This window comes from Bombina bombina, chromosome 8 (genome assembly GCF_027579735.1).
Source record: "Bombina bombina isolate aBomBom1 chromosome 8, aBomBom1.pri, whole genome shotgun sequence".
In the NCBI taxonomy this organism is placed as follows: Eukaryota; Metazoa; Chordata; class Amphibia; order Anura; family Bombinatoridae; genus Bombina; species Bombina bombina.
Window position 1 is genome coordinate 118415959 of NC_069506.1, and position 20844 is coordinate 118436802.

Sequence of the window (20844 nt, forward strand, 5' to 3'; positions counted from 1 at the left end):
TTATCTATATGAAATACATGAACTAACACCCTCTAGTGGTGAAAAACTGTTAAAATGCATTCTGAAAAGAGGTGGCCTTCAAGGTCTAAAAAAATTAGCATATGAACCTCCTAGGTTAAGCTTTCAACTAAGAATACCAAGAGAACAAAGCAAAATTGGTGATAAAAGTAAATTGGAAAATTGTTTAAAATGACATGCCCTATCTGAATCATGAAAGTTTATTTTGGACTAGACTGTCCCTTTAAGAGGCTTTTGATTTAAAATAGGGGTATTCAAATTTTTCATGTGAGGAGTCCCACTCATTTTTTTTCACTCTGTAAACTGGTGTGTAAATGTTAGGAACTGCTGCATCAATCGTAACAAAATAACATCAAAGGAGCAATCCTTTAACAGATGAAGATACATTGTTAGAAATACACACCATGCTTAAATTATAAATAAATAATGTATGCACAGTAGCGGCAGGAATGAGATACATACACAGATAATTCACAGATTATTTTTTTTTTTTTTTTACCAATTTAATGGCTAAATAATGAGAAACTAGAAAACAAATAATGAAAGAACTGTGTTGCCCCTGGACTTCACGTTGGACACCCCTGTTTTAAAGTGTTTACATTTTTAGACATATATTAATTTTAGAAAAATACCTAGAAGTAAACACATATATGACTGAGTTCTGAGTACTTTGACTTCTTTAAATTTTGAATTTTTATTTAACAAACTATTAGTAAGTGTAATGTTAGTGTCTCCCTGTTTAACCCAATTCACAGTGATGATCCAAATAGTAAAGATATCTTGGGATAGCCACAATCTATTCCTGAATCACAAACACCTAACTTGAATAAAAACCAAGATATCTTTTCTTTAGTTATCATATAGGTTTATAGAATTTCTAAAAACATATAACATTTTACACAATTCTCTAAACTCGCACAGCTTCTACAGACCTACTTTAAGTGTGGGAAACATTTGGTGTACTAGAGTCCCCTTTTGGAAGAGGGGTGAGTGAATGCAGGGTGCATAAGATTTTCTGTAATATAGGCCACTAGCAAACATATGATGACCAGCATCACACATATAGAACCTCCAACTGCTGTCATTGCAATAACAATGTCCTGCATCCCCACCGGTTCCACTGTAAAATCGACACATTCTTCCACAGACGTCCTGTTTCTGTATAGTGTTTGCAAGCAGACTGTATACTTGACGTTGTCATGAAGGTTGGTTAAGAGGTAGTCTCTGCAGCTAATGCCTAGATGGACACTATCACATTGGAAACGAGTGAAGGTGCCATTCCATGAACAGTTAATATAAAACCCCTTCAGATCATTGATGTAAAGAGTTGGGGGCTGCCATTGCAATAATACACTGTTGTTTCGTAATACATTGGCCACCAAGGACCTCCCTGATCTAAATAATTTGCAGTTTCTTTGGTCGCAGTTGAAGTCGCTGTCCGTGGTCCTGAAACAGATGCTGCGTGAGTTCACCTGACCTTCACTGATCACTTTGTATGGACACATGAGCTCATATGGTCTAGCACCATGTTCTCTATATTGAGTAGACTTAGCAACGTTAGACCCTCTTCTCAAGCGCTGGGAGAGACGTTGTGTTACAACAAAGCCCATCTCTGTGCTTCCTGCAACAGAAGAGCCATAAGATGTCACATTGTTTTTCCAAGTCTCATCTTGTAGCTTCTGCAAATTCCTCCAGCCACCCAGAACCCCCAGAGGTCCCCATTCAAAGAAGAATGTCATTAACAAGAAATACAATGTCCCCAAATGCAATCCGGTCATGATGGGTTAGAGATAAAAGACAACATACAAGACATGAAGCTGAGCAGGCAAAGGCTGCTTGTGTGATGTATTCAGTGCAAACAAAGATGTCTCTCTAAGCATAGTAAAAATAGGAAGAATCAAATTCAACAGTGATTTCTATACCTTTTAAATGAAGGTCATATACCAGGACAGGAAGCTGAAGTGTTTTTGGTTATCAGTATTCGGTGTTGTCGCTGTTTGTAGGGAAATAGCATTAGCTCCTTGACCTGGAAGCTGCTTGCATAGAAATAAAGTAGACTCCAGCATCATTAGGACCAGTTTATGTTCATAACAGAGCACCAGAATAAGCAGATAAACAGTAGGCAGCAGGTTTAGCAAAGCTTTAAAAGGGGAATGCGTCTCCTCTCTGTGGTTGTTACATTCTGTACATACTGTAGAGCTCCTCCTGGCTGCCAATAGAAAGAAACCATCGTTTAACCCCTGTGTAACAGTTGCCAATAGCTTCAAGCCACAAAACACGTGCATTGCATATATTTTAGATCTAGACTACATTGTATTGTTCACAGCCTTTAAATACAACAAATATATAGTTACACCTTTAAAATATGTTTAAGGCTTATTTGTTCTTAATATTTTACAGTTCTGAAGATCAAAATTAAGATGAATGTTTTAGGAATTGTGGTTTTGGAATTTAGAAGGTGTTAAACAATGTATGGTGGTGGAGACTTAGCCACTAATGCTTGGAAAGAAGAAACAATATAAATGGTGTAATATGGCTAAACATAAGCATTTAAAGATTAAAATGTGGATTTATTTTAAATGTTTAAATGTAACGTTATATTTTAGAGTGATCGATATCCAGCAAACACATCCCATAATAAGCATTGTATAAATGATTATTCATTATCAGTTGGTTTTGTGAGTTGGCTCTACCTGGGTCTCCAGGTGTTAATTATTCATGAAGCCAGATCAATGCATCTTTTATGCTAAAACAGACTCCCTTGTCATTTGTGTATTGCAATGAAAGTCTTGTTTGTGGATTTATCAGATTCGATTTTTTTATTTTTTATAAATGAATGTTGCAAGGATTTAGAACGATCCAGCTTATAGCCACACAAATCTGCTTATCACAATCCTTTTATGAACATGCATGCTTTATAATTGGCATCGGTAAGCTGTGCACAAAACCTCCCAGTCGTGTCTACTTACTTCTGCAGTCAAGTTGCTCTTTATAGGGTGAGAAGAAATCCTTGCAGGAACATCAGATTTGATCTTCACTCTATAATATATCCATCAGGAAAAAAAACAGCTAAATAAAAAAAGTACAAAACTATGAGTTGCAGTTCTGCAAAATAACAAACCAAAACTACACCTATTAAGGCTGTCAGATTATTCAGCACTCTATCTCCATCCCAGGCTGCAGCTCTGAAGAAATCCAACTAGCCTTGTAGATATGATGATTTAAACAAAGCATTTTATAGTTTTGCACACACACCACTAAGGTTTCAGAAAAATGTACAGAGCAGCAGTTGCTATAGTTTCTTCCAAGCACTTTGTCTGTATTACTCATTCGTTACTAGAAACTGTACCCTTCTTTGTCTTACACCTACTGGAGGGCTATGAATCAGTGTCCCCCCTCCCCACACACCTTAGGTGCCCTTATTGTGCAGAGAATGTTCTGCTTATTTCCCATAGCCTAAGCAAACTGCTATCTTATGTCTTCTGGAATCCCTTGTCTGGGCTCGCTAACAGGGCAGCATTCTTCCTAAAATCATACAATCACAAAAAAGCTACAAAGCTCACATTGTGCATTTAAGCCAAAAAGTACTCTATAATTACAACTTGCTAGGAAAAGTGCGTTCACAAAAGCCTACACAGTGACTGTTCCATTAAACTGCAAGTATGGTCATTTTCTGCTCTGTTGGGCTAATGATGAAGCAAAATTCTGGAAAGTGTAAGCTGACATGGAATATTTAAGAATAAAAAAAAAATAATCAAGCAAAAAAAAAATTGTTAAGACAAATAAAAAAACGTGTAATATGTATGTGGTTCTGTGTATAATTTTAATGGACATTCCAGTAACTTATCTTGTAAGGGCTGCAGTTAAAAGCACATGAAATCCATTTTCTTTCACAATTCAGACTGAGCATACCATTTTAAACAGCTTTCCTATTTACTTCTATTATCAAATTTGCTTCATCTTTTTTGTATCCTTTGTGAAAGGAACAGCAATGCAATACTGGGAGGTAGTTGAACATATCTGGTGAGCAAATAACAGGGGGCATAGCTAGCTCCCAGTAGTGCATTGGATCTACTGAACCTACCTAGGTATAACTTTAAGCAAAGGATGTCAAGAGAATGAATCAAATTTGATAATTGAAGTAAATTGGAAAGTTGTTTAACACTGTATGTAATACCAAGGACAGCCTTACTTCAGTATAAGATTCTTATCTAAAACAACATAATTTGACTTTTGCTGATCCTAGTGTATTTCAATACAAATAATACTTATACATTTCTAATTAAAATTACAGCCATAATCTCTCTGGGTGTAAAAAAAGACAACACATACAAAGCAAAGCAAAACAAAACAAAACAAACAAAAAATAAATAAAAAAATATTTTTCTCTCTTCTCACCCCATACTCGCCCTCCTCCACTATCTATCTATCTATCTATCTATCTATCTATCTATCTATCTATCTATCTATCTATCTGGTACTTGTAAAGCGCAAACTAATCACCCGTGAGGGTCTCAAGGCGCTATGGGGGGGGGAGAGGGGGGCTAAGGGAAGACGATTCATTCAAAGAGCCAGGTCTTGAGGTCCTTCCTGAAGTTTGTAAGGGAGGTGGATTGTCTGAGGTGCAGCGGGAGGGAGTTCCATGACCTTGCTGCCATATAGGAGAAGGATTGTCCTCCAGCTGTTTTTTTTCTTGATGCGGGGGATGACTGCGAGTGCTTGGTCGGCAGAGCGGAGTTGTCTGGAGGGGGTGTAGAAATTGACACGGTGGTTGATGTATTCAGGACCGATGTTGTGGAGGGCCTTGAATGCATGGGTTAGGAGCTTGAAGGTGATTCTCTTGTTGACGGGGAGCCAGTGTAGGTTCCTAAGGTGTTCGGTGATGTGGTTTTGGTGAGGGATGTCGAGAATGAGTCTGGCCGAGGTGTTCTGGATGCGTTGGAGTCGTTTCTGGAGCTTGATGGTGGACCGGCGTAGAGTGCATTGCCGTAGTCCAGTCGACTACTGACGAGGGCATGGGTGACAGATTTTCTAGTTTCAGTGGGGATCCACTTGAAGATTTTTCGCAGTAGGTGGAGTATGTGAAAACAAGTCGAAGAGACGGCGTTGACTTGGCAGTCCATGGAAAGTGATGAGTCGAGGATGACGCCTAGATTTCGTGCGTGGTGTGTTGGAGTTGGAGGGTGTCCAAGGGCTGTGGGCCACCAGGAGTCATCCCATGCAGATTTGGTGGGTCCGAGGAGGAGGATTTCAGTCTTGTCAGTGTTGAGTTTGAGACGGTTGTTGTTCATCCAGGTGGCGATTGCTGTAAGTCCTTCGTGGACATTTTTCTTGGAGGTGGCGGGGTCTCGGGTGAGTGAGATGATTAACTGTGTATCATTGGCGTAGGAGACGATGTTGAGGTTGTGTTGTCGGACGATGGCGGCGAGGGGGGCCATGTAGATGTTGAAGAGGGTGGGGCTAAGAGAAGAGCCTTGGGGTACGCCACAGCTGATCGCTGTGGGATTGGAGGAGAAGGGTGGGAGTCTGACTTTCTGGGTTCTGCCGCTGAGGAAGGAGGTGATCCATTCCAGGGCCTTATTGCGGATACCAGCATCGTGTAGGCGCATCAGGAGGGTGCTGTGGGCTATAGTGTCGAATGCGGCTGAGAGGTCTAGAAGAATGAGCGCAGCAGTCTCTCCTTGGTCGAGCAGGGTGCGGATGTTGTCTGTGGCAGCGAGGAGGGCGGTCTCGGTGCTGTGATTGCTCCTGAAACCGGATTGGGAGGGGTCCAAGTTGTGGTTGGTCTCAATGTGGTCAACAAGTTGTGCGTTGATGGCCTTCTCAATTACTTTGGCTGGAAAGGGGAGAAGAGAGATGGGGCGGTAGTTTTTAGGATCTATGGGGTCAGCTGTGGATTTCTTCAGCAGGAGTTTTAGCTCTGCATGCTTCCAGTTTTCTGGGAAGGTGCCAGTTTTGATGGAGCAGTTTATGGTGAGGCATAGTTCGTGGGCGATGGTAAAACCCGCTTTGTTGAATATGTAGTGCGGGCATGGGTCTGAGGGTGCTCCGGAGTGGATAGATTTCATGATTCTGAGTGTGTCCTCTGTGGTGAGGGGGCTCCAGGTAGTGTGTAGAAGGTGGCGTGTGGTGGGTTTGGGTGAGGTGGTGGTCGGTGGGTCGGCGGTGAGTGGTGAGTTCTGGAGCTCAAGGCTGTTGTAGATGTTGATGATCTTGCGGTGAAAGTAAGTAGCGATGTTGTCGCAGAGGTCCTGAGAGGGTGGGATGTCATTAGTATCACTGTTGGGTTTGGAGAATTCCTTGATGACTGTGAACAGCACTTTGCTGTTGTGGGTTTTGACGTGGATTCTGTCTAGGATAGCGGTTTTCTTTGTGGTTTTGATGAGGTGGTGGTTGGTGGTGACGGCTTCTTTGTAGGCGGATTTGTCCGAGGGGGACTTGCTGGATCTCCATATTCTCTCTAATCGTCTGCAGTGGCGTTTGGAGTCCTGGAGGGTGGGGGTGAACCAGCTGGCCTTGTTGGTGGGCTGGCGGCAGGACGGTTTCTTGAGGGGGCAAGTCTATTTGCACAGTCCGTGATCCAGCGATGTAGGTGGCGGGCGGAGGAGTTCGCGTCAGTGGAGGTCACTGGGGGGGACTTGATCAGGGTGGAGTGCAGTTGTTCTTGGGTGATGTTGTTCCAGTTTCTGCGGGGCGGGTGGTGATGCCGGAGGTGCGTGGTGGGTTTGTTGAAGGAGAAGTGTATACAGTGATGGTCAGTCCAGTGGAGCTCGGTTATGTGGTTGGCTGAGATGTGGTTGCCTGCGGAGAAGATTGGGTCGAGGGTGTGGCCGGCTATGTGAGTTGGGGCGTTTACAAGTTGCTTCAGTCCAATGGTTCCAAGGTTTTCCAGGAGGTTGGTGGTGTTGTGGTCATTGGGGTTGTCAAGATGGAAGTTGAGGTCACCGAGTAGGATGTAGTCCTTTGAAGCGAGGGCGTGGGGTGCAAGGTGATCGGTGATGTTGTCACAGAAGGCCAGACGCGGTCCTGGAGGTCTGTAGGTGAGGGTGCCGCGGAGGGTGGTGTTGTGGTTAACGTTGATTTTGAAGTGTAGATGTGCCCAGTCTGGTGAGTGATCATCGGAGGTGGTTGTGACTTGGATGGAGTGTTTGTGGATGATGGCAATGCCTCCTCCAGGTCGGTTGCTGCGGTCCTTGTGGGTGATTTTATAGCCATCGTGGATGGCGTTGGCGATGTCCGGCGCTGATGTGGGGTTGAGCCAGGTTTCGGTGAGGAAGGCGACGTCTGGGGAGGTGGAGTCGAGCAGGTTCCAGATTTTGATGGTGTGCTTGTGGATGGAGCGGGTGTTGAGGAGGATGCAGTTGAGGTTCTCCCGGCTATTTGAGTGAGGGATGTTTGGTAGGTTTGTGGTCGGGAGGGCGGTGAAAGAGCAGTTGCGGCAGGTGAATGGTCCTTTGGTGTTCGTCGGGGATGCGAGGTGGCATGCTGGTGATTTACCGATGTTGAGAGAGCAAAGGGTGCTGGTGTTATAGCGGTGGCGGGTGCGGAGGTCATGGTTCGTGGCGCTGGGTGCGGTCCAGGCGCAGACGGGCGCGGCCTGGCTTACCTTTGGTGCACCATCGGCGTGTCCGCTGCGCGCATCCGCTGCGCAGTTGCACAGCGACTGAAAATATATAGAGCTGGGAGGGGGGAAGGGTTGGAGCAGGAAGTCAGAAGAATACAGGAGGGCAGGGAGTCTCAGAAGGGACTGAGCAAAATAGCAGAGAATGCAAATATATAGAGCTGGGAGGGGGGAAGGGTTGGAGCAGGAAGTCAGAAGAATACAGGAGGGCAGGGAGTCTCAGAAGGGACTGAGCAGAATAGCAGAGAATGCAAATATATAGAGCTGAGAGGGGGGAAGGGTTGGAGCAGGAAGTCAGAAGAATAAAGGAGGGCAGGGAGTCTCAGAAGGGACCACTGCCACTATTTGTTTCCATATTACTGGTTCAGCCAGACTTTGGGAATAGTCTCATTTTGAGCCGTATCTTTAAATGCTTGTAGTTTTCTAAGTGGTGCTGTTTATTGTCGCTGTATTTCAATCGAATAGGTCTTGATTGCTCCCGTCTATTTACTAAGATATCAGTTTAAAGATTTATCTATCTTATCCAATACAAATATTGTTCCATTATAATTAGATCTAATAGTTCTTTAGAGAACCTAGAAATGGAGGGAGCCTGTTTTGCCTTCCAATTTGCTAAGATAAGATTTCTTCCTAACAAGATGATAGAATTAATTAATTTATAGTTTCTGTGCCTTTCTACTGGGCATAGGAAAAAAATAATTTTCCTATCAATTTGGAAATCCCTATCCAGAGCCCTATTTAACCATTAAAGGGACACTCAATCAAAATCAAACTTTCATTATTCAGATAGAGCATGCCATTTTAAACAACTTTCCAATTTACTTCCATTAACAAAATGTGCACAGTCTTTTTATATTTAAACTTTTTGAGTCACCAGCTCCTACTGAGCATGTGCAAGAATAAGTGTGTATGCATTTGTGAATGGCTGATGGCTGTCACATGGTACGTGTATGCATTTGTGATTGGCTGATAGATGTCACCTGGTACAGAGGGAGTGGAAAGAGACAACTTTTAAAATTGTCAGAAAAAAAATCTACTACTCATTTGAAGTTCAGACAAAGTGCTATTGCATTGTCTTGTTATCTTGCATTTGTTGATTATGCAAATTTACTGTGTTGACTGGTCCTTTAATTTATTTTGTACCAGTATTGCGTAATTTTGGGACAAAGCCAGAAGCAGTGTATTAGATCAGCAGGTGTAAAGTTACATCTGGAGTAATTTGAGTTGTTACTTGAGGACCATTTACCAATTTGTGCTGGCGTTATATAGATCCTGTTTACTACTTTGCACTGTGATTATCTCCATGACACCATATAAGAGAATCTCTTAGTTAATTTAAACTTTTTTAACATCATCAATATTGAAAGAGGGGAAATCTTTTACCCATTTTGCTTGTAGGACCTCCAAATGAAAAAAAGTCTAACTTGTTAATCAGTATATTGCATAAAAAGGAGATAGAGTACTTGCCCTGTTTATAAAGATTAATTGCCGGTCCTAAATTACCCAGCTCCCAATTTGAGTCGGCATTTTTTGTGATTTGGCTGAAAAAAATGTCTTAGTTGAACTTGAAGATATGCAAAAAAGCTATGATTATGAATTGTAAATTCTCATTTAAGAGTTTCAAATGATCTCATAGAATCTAGGCCCTCTTCCTTTACCTGGATTAGATTATTAAGACCTTTAGCAGACCAGTCTCTGAACTCAGGAGAGTTCAGACCAGGAAGAAATTCCCACTTATTGGTAGAAATTTCGATAACCTGTAATCAACCTGTAGTTCACATGTGTATTTTTTCCAAGCACAAATTGGGCCTTTAAATATCTGCATTTTCAAAAGGTGGACTGGTATTGAAGAATTACTGCAATGAATTAGGGCTTTTAGTGAAATCTTAGATGCTAATTCTTTTCAGTAATCCAATCCAGCACCACTTTCACCAAAGCCGATAAATTGTAGAACTTTAAGTTAGGTAACGCTAAGCCTCCTGCAGAATGGTGACGACTTAGATTTGTCAAAGAGATCCGGATTTTTTTGTGTTGCCAGATTATCAGATACATTATGAGTTTTGCGTTATGAGTGAAAAAGCATTGTTATGCTTCATAACGATGCTTTTTCCCTAACGCCGCTATTACAAGTCTTCTCAGAATAGGTGTACCACACACCTTTTTGCCGTTGCGCAACGTCAGTACCGCACTTTTAAAAAAGTCCTTTAGCCAGTATTACGAGTTTTGCTGTGAGGCCAAAAACTACCTAGCTAAAATAAATACACATTTACCTTTAAAATAAAACCTAAACTGCCTTACACTAAAACCTAACATTACAATTGCAACGGTCCAATTACTATTGCAACAGCCAATAGGATTTTTCCCCTTTAATTCCTATTGGCTGATAGAATTCTATCAGCCAATCAGAAAGTAAGGGACGCCATCTTGGATGACGTCACTTAAAGAGAAACTTCATTCTTCAGCGACCATCGGAAGAAGAGGATGCTCCGTGCCCAATGTCTTGAAGATGGACCCGCTCCGCGCCGGATGGATGAAGATAGAAGATGCCATCTGGATGAAGACTTCTACCTGCTTGGATGAAGACCTCTGCCGCCTGGATGAGGATGGATGTCCGGTCTTTGAAAACTGTAAGTGGATCGTCGGGGGTTAGTGTTAGGTTTTTTTAAGGGTTTATTGGGTGGGTTTTATTTTTAGCTTAGGGTTTGGGCAATGTAAAATAGCTAAATTTCCTTTTCAGGGCAATGGTTAGCTTAGGTATATTTAGATAGAATTTTATTTGAAGGGTTTGGTTGTGTGGGTGGTGAGTTTTACTGTTGGGGGGTTGTTTCTATTTATTATTTTACAGGTAAAGAGCTAATTTCTTTGGGGCAATGCCCCACAAAAGGCCCTTTTAAGGCCCATTGGCAGTTTAGTGTGTGCTAGTGTATTTATTTTAGCTAGGTAGTTAGTAAATAGTTAATAACTATTTACTGACTAGTCTACCTAGTTAAAATAAAACTTACCTTTGAAATAAAAATAAAACCTAAGCTAGCTACAATGTAACTATTATTTATTTTGTAGCTAGCTTAGGTTTTTTTTTTTATACAGGTAAGTATTTAGTTTTAAATAGGAATTATTTAGGTAATAAAAAGTTTAATTTAGATTTATTTTAATTATATTTAAGTTAGTGGGAGTTAGGGTTAGACTTTTAGGTTTAGGGGTTAATATATTTATTAATAGTGGGAGGCCAGAGGTTTAGGGGTTAATAACTTTAGTATTGGGGCGGCAGATTTGGGGTTAATAACTGTAATGTAGGTGGCGGCGATATCAGGAGCGGCAGATTAGGGGTTAATAAGTGTATTTAGGTGGTGGCGATATCGGGAGCGGCAGATTAGGGGTTAATAGTTTTATTTAGGTTGCCGCAATGTTAGGGGCAGAAGATTAGGGGTTACTAACATTATGTAGGTTGCGGCCATGATAGGGGCAGCAGATTAAGGGTGTTTAGAGGTGGTTTTTATGTTAGGGTGTTAGGTTTAAACATAACTTTTTCTTTCCCCATAGACATCAATGGGGCTGCGTTACAGAGCTTTTTTTTCCGCGATCGCAGGTGTTAGGCTTTTTTTTTGCCAGCTCTCCCCTTTGATGTCTATGGGGAAATAGTGCACAAGCACATCAAAACACTGCTTGTATTTGGGTGAGGTATGGAGCTCAACGCCACCATATCGTCCACGCAAGCCAGGTTTTTAAAAACTTGTAATAGCAGCGCTATATGGAGGTGAATTAACAACGCTTTTGTGGCACTCGTTAATTTCCCTATAGCGCTGAAAACTCGTAATCTAGCTGAAAGTTAGCTGTCATTTTATTATATTTTTGGTAGCTGGGTCAATCTATTTAAGTTCTCATCTAATTTAACAAATAAAGGGGAAAAATTTAAATTGTACCATTTGCCTGGATATCTGCATATCTTGATTCCGATATAATCCATGGTATCGACTACTTTAAATGGACATTGAAGACCTTTTAGTCTTGGTGGTGAGATCCATAGGATCTCTGATTTATCCGGGTTGATTTTATATCCAGATGAATTTGTGAAATTTGGAGCTTCTGATCGATTCTAATTTCCAAATTACCCTAGCAACTGGACTAATCACAGTTACACTAGTATTGGACAGTATATTTGGTTATGTCACTCTGCTAGCTCTGTGCAGGGCACATTATGTAGCTGGTACCTGTGAGGTTGGTACTTAGGTGGGATGTGCTGTGTATTACACTAGTATTATGTACTGTATATTAGGTTATATACCTCTGCTAGCTCTGTGCATATTGTGTAGCTGGTACCTGTGAGTTTGGTACTTATGTTGATTCAGATGGGTTACACCTAATATACAGTACATAATACTAGTCTAACACACAGCACATCCCACCTAACACATAATGAACTTCCGAATTTATGAATCGAATCCGAACTGAATACATCCAAATTTATTTGAATCCGAATGAATACAAAATGAATTCATTCGAATGTATCCGAATTCGAATTGATCCGAAAACAAAATTAGAAATAAATCCGAATCAGTCTAAAACGAATCTAAACAAATTTTTCCGCCGCGCACAAGTCTAATGGAATATGTTTTTGTTCTAGTTACATTATCTTTATAATAAGACAGAGAATCAAAATAATGTAAAAGATCAAAGAGAGTTGGAAGAGACTCCTCTGGCTTGGTCAACTTAAATCATCAGCAAATAATGCCAGCTTCCGTTATACATAATGTAACACTAATGTGTGAATGCAGGGATTATGGAGGATGGCTTGAGCTAGAAAAACAATCACCAAAGCAAATAAGAAAAGTGATAGTAGGCAGTCTTGTTTGGTGCCAATTTGAATGGAAAATAATTAGGAAGAAAACCTTAGATCTCTCACCTAGACACACAGTCAGTAGTACAGCACTAACACAGAACTCAAGGCAGGAAGGATCTACACCATAAATAAATATATATGTATATGCCTTTATACATATATATGTATGTGTTAAAATGTGTATATACACATATTAACACACACACACACACATACAGTTATATATATATATATATATATATATATATATATATATATATATATATTTGTAATTAAAACGATTCAACCCCCATTGCAAATCAGGTTTATTGTCGAAATTTACAGACTTTCCGCTGTTTGCAATGAAAAAATCAAACAAAAGCAATTGAAATAGCTCAACACAATGAATGCATCTAGTGGTTTCCCCAAATTCAACTGAAAATGCAACTTTTAATGAATTCTGCTATCTCAAAAATATTCAACCCCCAGAATAGAATCCCTCACAACAGCACAAATATGCAAAACAGGTGTTGTCTTAAAGGGACATTAAACCCAAAATGTATCTTTCATGATTCAGATTGAGAATACCATTTTAAACAACTTTCTAATTTACTTCTATTATCTAATTTGCTTCATTCTCTTGATATTCTTTCCTGAAATGCATATCTAGATAGGCTCAGTAGCTTCTGATTGGTGGCTGCACATAGATGCCTCATATGATTGGCTCACCCATGTGCATTGCTATTTCTTTTAAAAAAGATATCTAAAGAATGAAGCAAATTAGATAATAGAAGTAAATTGGAATGTTGTTTAAAATTGTATTTTCTATCTGAATCATGAAATAATTTTTTTGGGTTTAATGTCCCTTTAAGCACACCCAATGAAACTAATCAAGGGCTTCATTAGCTGCATCAGGTGTTTGAGCTAGAACACATGAAATACCTGAACTTGCTAGGGGTTTGTTGAGTGTCACATTTGAATGCATGTTAGAAATATGGCTAATTCAAAAGAATGGTCCAAAATTTAAGAGAAGAGATTATTGCGCCCTTCACAAACAAGGAACAGGATACAAAAAGATATCAAAGGCATTGAATGTTCCTAGAGACATCGTTGGAAGCATAGTTCACAAGTTCAAAGTTAAAGGAAAAGAAAAAGGAAGCTATCGATGGCTACAACCAGATTTCTGAGAAGGCAGGTTGAGAAAAACCCTTGAGTGACTGCAAAAGAACTGTAACAAGACTTGGTGGCAACAGTCAGTGAGGTTTCAGTTTGCACAGTGAGGCACGTACTAAAGGCAAAAGGTTTCCATGCCAGAACTCCAAGACGTACACCACTACTGACCCAAAAGGACAAGAAAAGTTTGCTCCAATATGCTCAAAATCATATAAATAAGACACAGAAGTTTTGGGATTCTGTTCTTGGAGTGATGAAACAAAACTGGAACTTTTCGGCCTGATATATCTGGAGCAAGAAGAATAAAAAGAACACTCTGCCTGCAGTTAAGCATGGTGGTGATGACTCAGTGATGCTCTGGGGCTGCTTTGCATCCTCTGGCACTGGAAACCTGCTGTGTGTGGAAGGCAAGATGGATTCAAGTTTTATGAAATTCTAGCTGAAAACTTCATGCCATCTGTGAGGAAGCTGAAGCTTGGGCATCATTGGACCTTTCCGACAGGACAATGATCCCAAGCATACCTCAAATTCCATGAAGGCTTGGTTGCAGAAGTCCTAGCACAGTCACCTGACTTGAACCCCATAGAAAATCTCTGTTGGGATTTGAAGAAGGTGGTTGCAGCAGGCAAAACCAAGAATATTACTAAACTGGAGGCACGCAAACCCAAGAATATTACTAAACTGGAGGCGCGCAAACCCAAGAATATTACTAAACTGGAGGCACGCAAACCCAAGAATATTATAAAACTGGAGGCACACAAAACCAAGAATATTACTAAACTGGAGGCACGCAAAACCAAGAATATTACTAAACTGGAGGCACGCAAACCCAAGAACATTACTAAACTGGAGGCAAATGCTCATGAATGGGCTAAGGAATGAGCTTTAGATTCCTTAGGAACGCTGCCTGACGTTGGTGTTTGGCTATACATCTCGTTTACAGCAGGTCATAACAGCAAAAAGGTACTTTACTAAGTACTAAAGATGCTTGCCATGAAGGGGTTGAATACTTTTGAGACTGCAGAATTCATTAAAAGTTACATTTTCATTTGAATTTGGGAAAACCACTTGAAGCATTCGTTGTGTTGAGCTATTTCAATTACTTTTGTTTGAATTGTTCATTGCAAACAGCTGAAAGTCTGATTTGCAATGGGGGTTGAATAATTTTGATTACAACTGTATATGTATATAGTCGTATGCATAAACATATATATTTATATTTGCTGCCCATTGCTGAGCAACTTACCACCCTCACTGCACTAGTTCTCATGCCGTGTCTGACGACGTGAGAATGAGGCTTCCATTGGAGCTTATGGAAGTGTGCTCTTGTGATTGCAATGCTTCAGTGCAATGCAACTGTGATTGCACCTCCCTTGTTATACCAGCACACATTTGTGCACGCTGGTATTACTCAGTTGAGCGCAAATATTGCTTTAGTGTAAGCAATATTTAGCACTCAACTTCTAATCTAGCCCTTTATTTGCAATTCATTAATAACACTCCTGAGGGGAACAGTAAAATGCTCGCAGGCATAGTGTTTAGATAAACTCATATCAAACGCATTTTGGCACTCTGCCTTTTTCAATTACGTGTCTAATGCTACTCTTCTGCTCTATTTATATCACTCATGTAAAGGCAAACACAGATTAATCAGCTCCTAGTAAACTTAACAAATGCGCTACCAATAATATACACAATATTCAATCAATATCACTTATTTGAAACATCCATTTGAATCAATGTTCAAATACATACTTGGATACAGAAAAAAGAATGTTGCATATAAATAAGTACATTACTATACATTGCTGAACACAGTTTTAATAAGCAAGTAACCAAACATATCTATTTATGTAAGCTGTGAGGGTAATCAAAAATAAAGACTAACACAATACTCCTTATTGAGACCCTTTGGGTAGCGAGTCTGTAGGGAAAAAATCCATCTAACTTTTTTCTCCATTGCCACCTCTAGGGTGTCTAGATATCTGTTCTATTGTCTGAATTTGAAAATTAGGGACACCATAATTTTTAAAATGTTTGGCTACAGAAGTAAAGATAAAGGGATCCTCAATATCACGTAAATGCTCTAGGATTCTATCTTTCAGAAACCGTGTGGCACGTCCTGTGTACTGTTGTTTATAAAGCTTGGCTGATTGGACTAAGAATTAAAAAATTAGCCAATGGTAATGCAAAGGGCACCCTTATATAAGAGGAAACCATGCATTTAATCTTCAGTGTGCTGTGGTTATTGCATGAAGAGTATGTCGGATGGAAGAACAGAAGAAAAGACAAAGCTTCAGATAGAAGATCAAAAGAAAAGAAGAAGCATCGGATGTAAGATAGAAAATGGAAGAGGACAGTCCCAGAGGAGCGCTGCTATGGACCCGTAGCTCCTCCCCTAATGAGCCGGATTCAAGTTTGGTGAGAACCAACTTTGGGGTTTAGTGACAGGGTTGTTTTTTTGAGGGGGTCACGTTTAGTATAGGATGTTTTTCCCTAACTCATTCACTTATATCCTTTTCAGGGCATCCTCTTTTTGCCAGTTAGGTTTTTTTATTGTAGTTTTTTTTTTTAAGAATAGGTATTTTTAGACTGGAAAAACGAGCTAAATCACTTATGTCCTCTTCAGGGCATACTTTTTTTGCAAGGATTTTTTAAGATAGGATTTTTTTAATGCAAGAGAGCTATGATTACTTTAGGGCACATCCAGACAAATGCCCTTCTAAGGGCATTTTTTTAGGACAGGTTATTTCTAAAGATAGGTTGTTTTTTGGGGTGGAGGGGTTACTTAAGTTTTAGTATAGGGTTTTTTTTAAAGCAAAATAGCTAATCACTTTAACTAGGGCACTGCCAGATGTTAGTGTTAATTTAGTTTATTTTTAGTGTTGAGCTTTTTTTTAAGGGGATTTTAGTTTTAGGATAAGTGACATGACAAGAAAAGAAAAAATAAAATAAAAAAAAAACTTACCACATTTTCTTACCTTGGTTGCAAGTACATGGAGAGAGGCAGGGACCAGCTCAGCCTCCCTTGATTGTGTAACAACTTAGAGGGTGATGTATAAAATGCCCGCTCATTGTCAGAAGTCACATTTCATCATTAAGCCAATCAGGAAAAAGCCCGAAGTGAGGCAAATCTCATATTTGCATAACAGTGGGGGGCATAACAGTGTTAGTATAAGAGAAGCACTGACAAACTGTGCTGTAGGTGGGAACTAATAGAAGAGGGAAATATGGGCAGCAGAAATATAGTCCTGCAACTGTCTTTCCCCTTAAAATTGTGCACAGCAATTTTTGTTTTGAGCACAATGTCTGCAGCATCAGCAGCAGGAGATGCAATTATTTTAGTGCCTATCACTACCTTGCACTTTGTGTCCTTTGTGGGCAGGGCATGGTTCTACTTATACAGTTCTTAATGTAGATGGCTGCTGGAGCGTGCAATGCAGGGTAGCAGCAGTCCTTGCTCTATTTTGGCTGCTGGCTGCACTTTTTTTTACAAACTTCATCAAGCAGTAAAAAGCAGCCGTGCCTTTAAGAGGGCAGAGCTCTCATCTTTTCACTTTCTCCCTCCACTAGGCAGATCAGCAGTGTGTTACAGGGATGTGCTGCTCTTAGCTTTCACTGCTGCTGTGATAGCTCTCATGTGAAAGTGCTAAGGAGCCTTTGTAAAGTATTTATTTTACAAGCATTTAACCCTTTATGCTCAGAGTATATTTGTTGTTTATAACATTTGTGTTAAAAAGCATTCATACACAATGTTATATAATTACACTGAACACAGTATTTATTTATACTTTCTGAGTAGCAGAAAATTGTGGTAGGGAATCAGAGTGTACTGACAGCATTAAATAAAATGCCTACATTATTTAATTTTTAATAAGATTTGCATAATCAACAAATGCAAGATAACAAGACAATACAATAGCATTTACTCTGAACTTCAAATGAGTAGTAGATTTTTTTCTAACAAATTTCAAAGTTATGTCTATTTCCACTCCCCCTGTACCATGTGATAGCAATCAGCCAATCACAAATTCATATACGTATAGTCTGTGAATTCTTGCACATGCTCAGTAGGAGCTGGTGACTCAAAAAGTGTAAATATAAAAGACTGTGCACTTTTTTTTAAATGGAAGTAAATTGGAAAGTTGTTTAAAAGTACATGCTGTATCTGAATCATGAAAATTTTATTTGACTTGAGTGTCCCTTTAAAAAAGCCATGTGCCTCTATTATGTAACTAATAGTATTTTAACATTTACTTTAAGGATATGATTTATTATTTATTTACTATTTTAACTGATTGTGTTGGATCAAAATATATCTATATATTTAATCATATCATGTTTATTCATTATTTGTAAACCAGAAAATGGCATGTGCTTGCATATTTTTGTTCATAACGTAACTCATGACGCTTGTAAAAGGGTTTATAGAGAATACAATAAATTAGCTAAAGACCCAGGTATCTCTGAAAGGGTGATAAACTAAAAAAAAAGTTATATTAAGCATACAAATGTACATCATTTTCCTTTTCACATTAAAAGAATGTTGACGTGTTTCAGCAAAACAATTTATCTTAATACAGGGAATAAAAGGACATGCAGGCTTGTGCACAACTGAATTCTGAAGGTTTATAGTTCACACGGGTTGATAAGGATGACTTCACAGCATGATAACACAAAGTAGTTTTATTCAAGAAAGGAGCATCAGTAGTAATAGTACGGAGGTTATGTCAAACTTTTTTGACAGGTGGACACGCCCCTTTCTCCTCCCCTAAACCCGCCCCTTTCCACTCCCACTTTTACGCCCCTTATTGATATCAATTTGATATAAAATTGATAGAAAAAGGGTTTTTGATACGAATTTGATATAAAATTGATATTAAAAAAAGTGTTTTTAATACGAATTTGATATAAAATTGATATTAAATAGTTTTTTTTTATTAGGATTTGGATTAAAAGGTTATAAGAGGTTATTAAGCTTATTTTGATATGGTTGATTAGGTGCTTTATAAAAGACTATAAAGTTTAATGTTATTTTATTAAAAAATGTGTAAATTATACTTTGATATTGTATTCTATTAAAAGGGGGTATAAAATCTTAATATATATATCCTCTATAATGTTCAATAGGTTTAATAAGGCATGTCAGGACTTGCTATGAAAAAAAAAGATATAAAATGTAATAGGATTAAAAGGGTGTTATAAGAGTGTACAAAACTCAATTGTTTTGATATTTTCTTTTATTAGGAGGTTATAAAAAAATAAAAAATACAAAGTTTGTTAACATTTGTTATAAGATTTCTGTGAATGAAATAATTTAATTCAGTATTGTACATATTATCTTTTCTGTCTTCATGCCAGCACATTGTATGAACTGAATGCACAGGCTACTTATACTGTACGCTCTGACACTTATGTTATTAAAATGCTGACATATCTAATACATCATTTGTTAAATGACTAATATTTTTTCATCACATATCTTTGTCAGCAAATATCATCATATTACTTTCAGATGTCATTGAGTTCACAAGTTCTTAAAAAAAACTGACATACAGCAATTTTGTAGAGTAAAGATATTTATCTATACAAAAAACAAACTCTCACTTATCTTTTTAAAACACACACAGTTTGTTTTTCACCTAATATTCACAAAAATATCATCATATTACTTTTTTCTCATCACATATCTTGTCAGCAAATATCATCATAATACTTTTTTTCTCATCACATATGTTTGTCAGCAGATATCATCATATTACTTTCAGATGTCATTGAGTTTACACATTTTTTTTAAAACACTGACATACATCATTTTTGTAAACATCTTATCTATCCAAAACCAAATCTCACTTATATATTGTTTAAAAAACACACATAGGACTTTATCCCCCTTATAACCACAAAGCAAAAATAAACATTTATACATCACAAATACAAATAAGCATAATGCAAACATCTTAATAAAATGATTTCATCTATACATATTGCTGTGTTAAGTAAAATGGTGGGGGTGGGTGAGGGTGGTTGTGGGCGTGAAACTTAAAAATTGCTGTCCCTGATCTTTTGGTGTAAGTATATAAGTTATGATATTTACTCTAAACTGTCTTGTATAATAATTAATTCTAAACTTTTAAACTAAGTAATGTTATCTTAGCTGAATAAAAAAAACCCATCTCTTATAGAAATATTTTTTTTCTATCTTATTTTAAAAACTTCTCTTTTTACCACCCCTGCTTGGATGACAATATGTGTACCAACAAACTCTTTTATACTTTTTATTGTAAAGTGTTACATTAAGTAATTAAGCTTAACTTATATTAATAAAACTATTAATATAGTTTACACAGTTTACAACAGCTTTTCACTTTTATCACCCTTATAACCACACAGCAGAAATAAACATTTATACAGCACAAATACAAATAAGCATAATACAAACATCTAAATAAAATGATTAACTCAGCCTATTATAAAGCAAATTCTCAATTATCTTTTTAAATTAACTTTATACCCACAAAACAAAAATAAACATTTATACATCACAAATACAAATAAGCATAATGCAAACATCTTAATAAAAGGATTAACTCACCATATTATTTTATTTTAAACTCACATATCTGTACACAGCTGATGAAGAAATTAAAAACAAATACAAACGCTCAAATACAATATTTTATAAACATTGCATTTACTACCTCTGCCCCACATTTCTGTAACAACAAGATAATTTCATCTATACATATTGCTGTGTTAAGTAAAACGGTGGGGGTAGGGTGGTTGTGGGTGTGAAACTTAAAAAGCGCTGTCCCTGATCTTTGGATCTTTTGGTGTGGGTATATAAGTTATGATATTTACTCTAAACTGTCTTTTATAATAATTAATTCTAAACTTTTAAACTAAGTAATGTTATCTTAGCTGAATAAAAAATAAAGAAAAATAAAGATTTATCTATCTTTTTTTAAAAACCTCTCCTTTTACCAACCCTGCTTGGATGACAATATGTGTACCAACAACCTCTTTTATACTTTTTATTGTAAAGTGTTACACTAAGTAATTAAGCTTAACTTATATTAATGAAACTAATGTCACCATCAGTTTACACAGTTTACAACAGCAATGTCTTTTCATTGTGACCACTTAATATAGCTAGTTATTTTTAACCTCTCATACTAATAATATATCACTTAATGCACTTGTTGGCTATATCAGA

General features: G+C 38.2%; 1 protein-coding gene across 1 annotated transcript; it reads right to left on the bottom strand.

The window, feature by feature from the left end:
* Window positions 1-684: 684 nt before the first annotated feature.
* FNDC10 (fibronectin type III domain containing 10) lies at window positions 685-1667 on the bottom strand. Its single transcript, XM_053689897.1, has one exon. It carries the CDS (start codon window positions 1626-1628, stop codon window positions 981-983), a length of 648 nt encoding a protein of 215 aa, XP_053545872.1. The 5' UTR covers window positions 1629-1667; the 3' UTR covers window positions 685-980.
* Between the last annotated feature and the right edge of the window lie 19177 nt (window positions 1668-20844).

Excerpts from the sequence above, each read along its gene's own strand:
- FNDC10 (XM_053689897.1), bottom strand. The coding sequence starts at position 1,628 with ATGGGCTTTGTTGTAACACAACGTCTCTCCCAGCGCTTGAGAAGAGGG.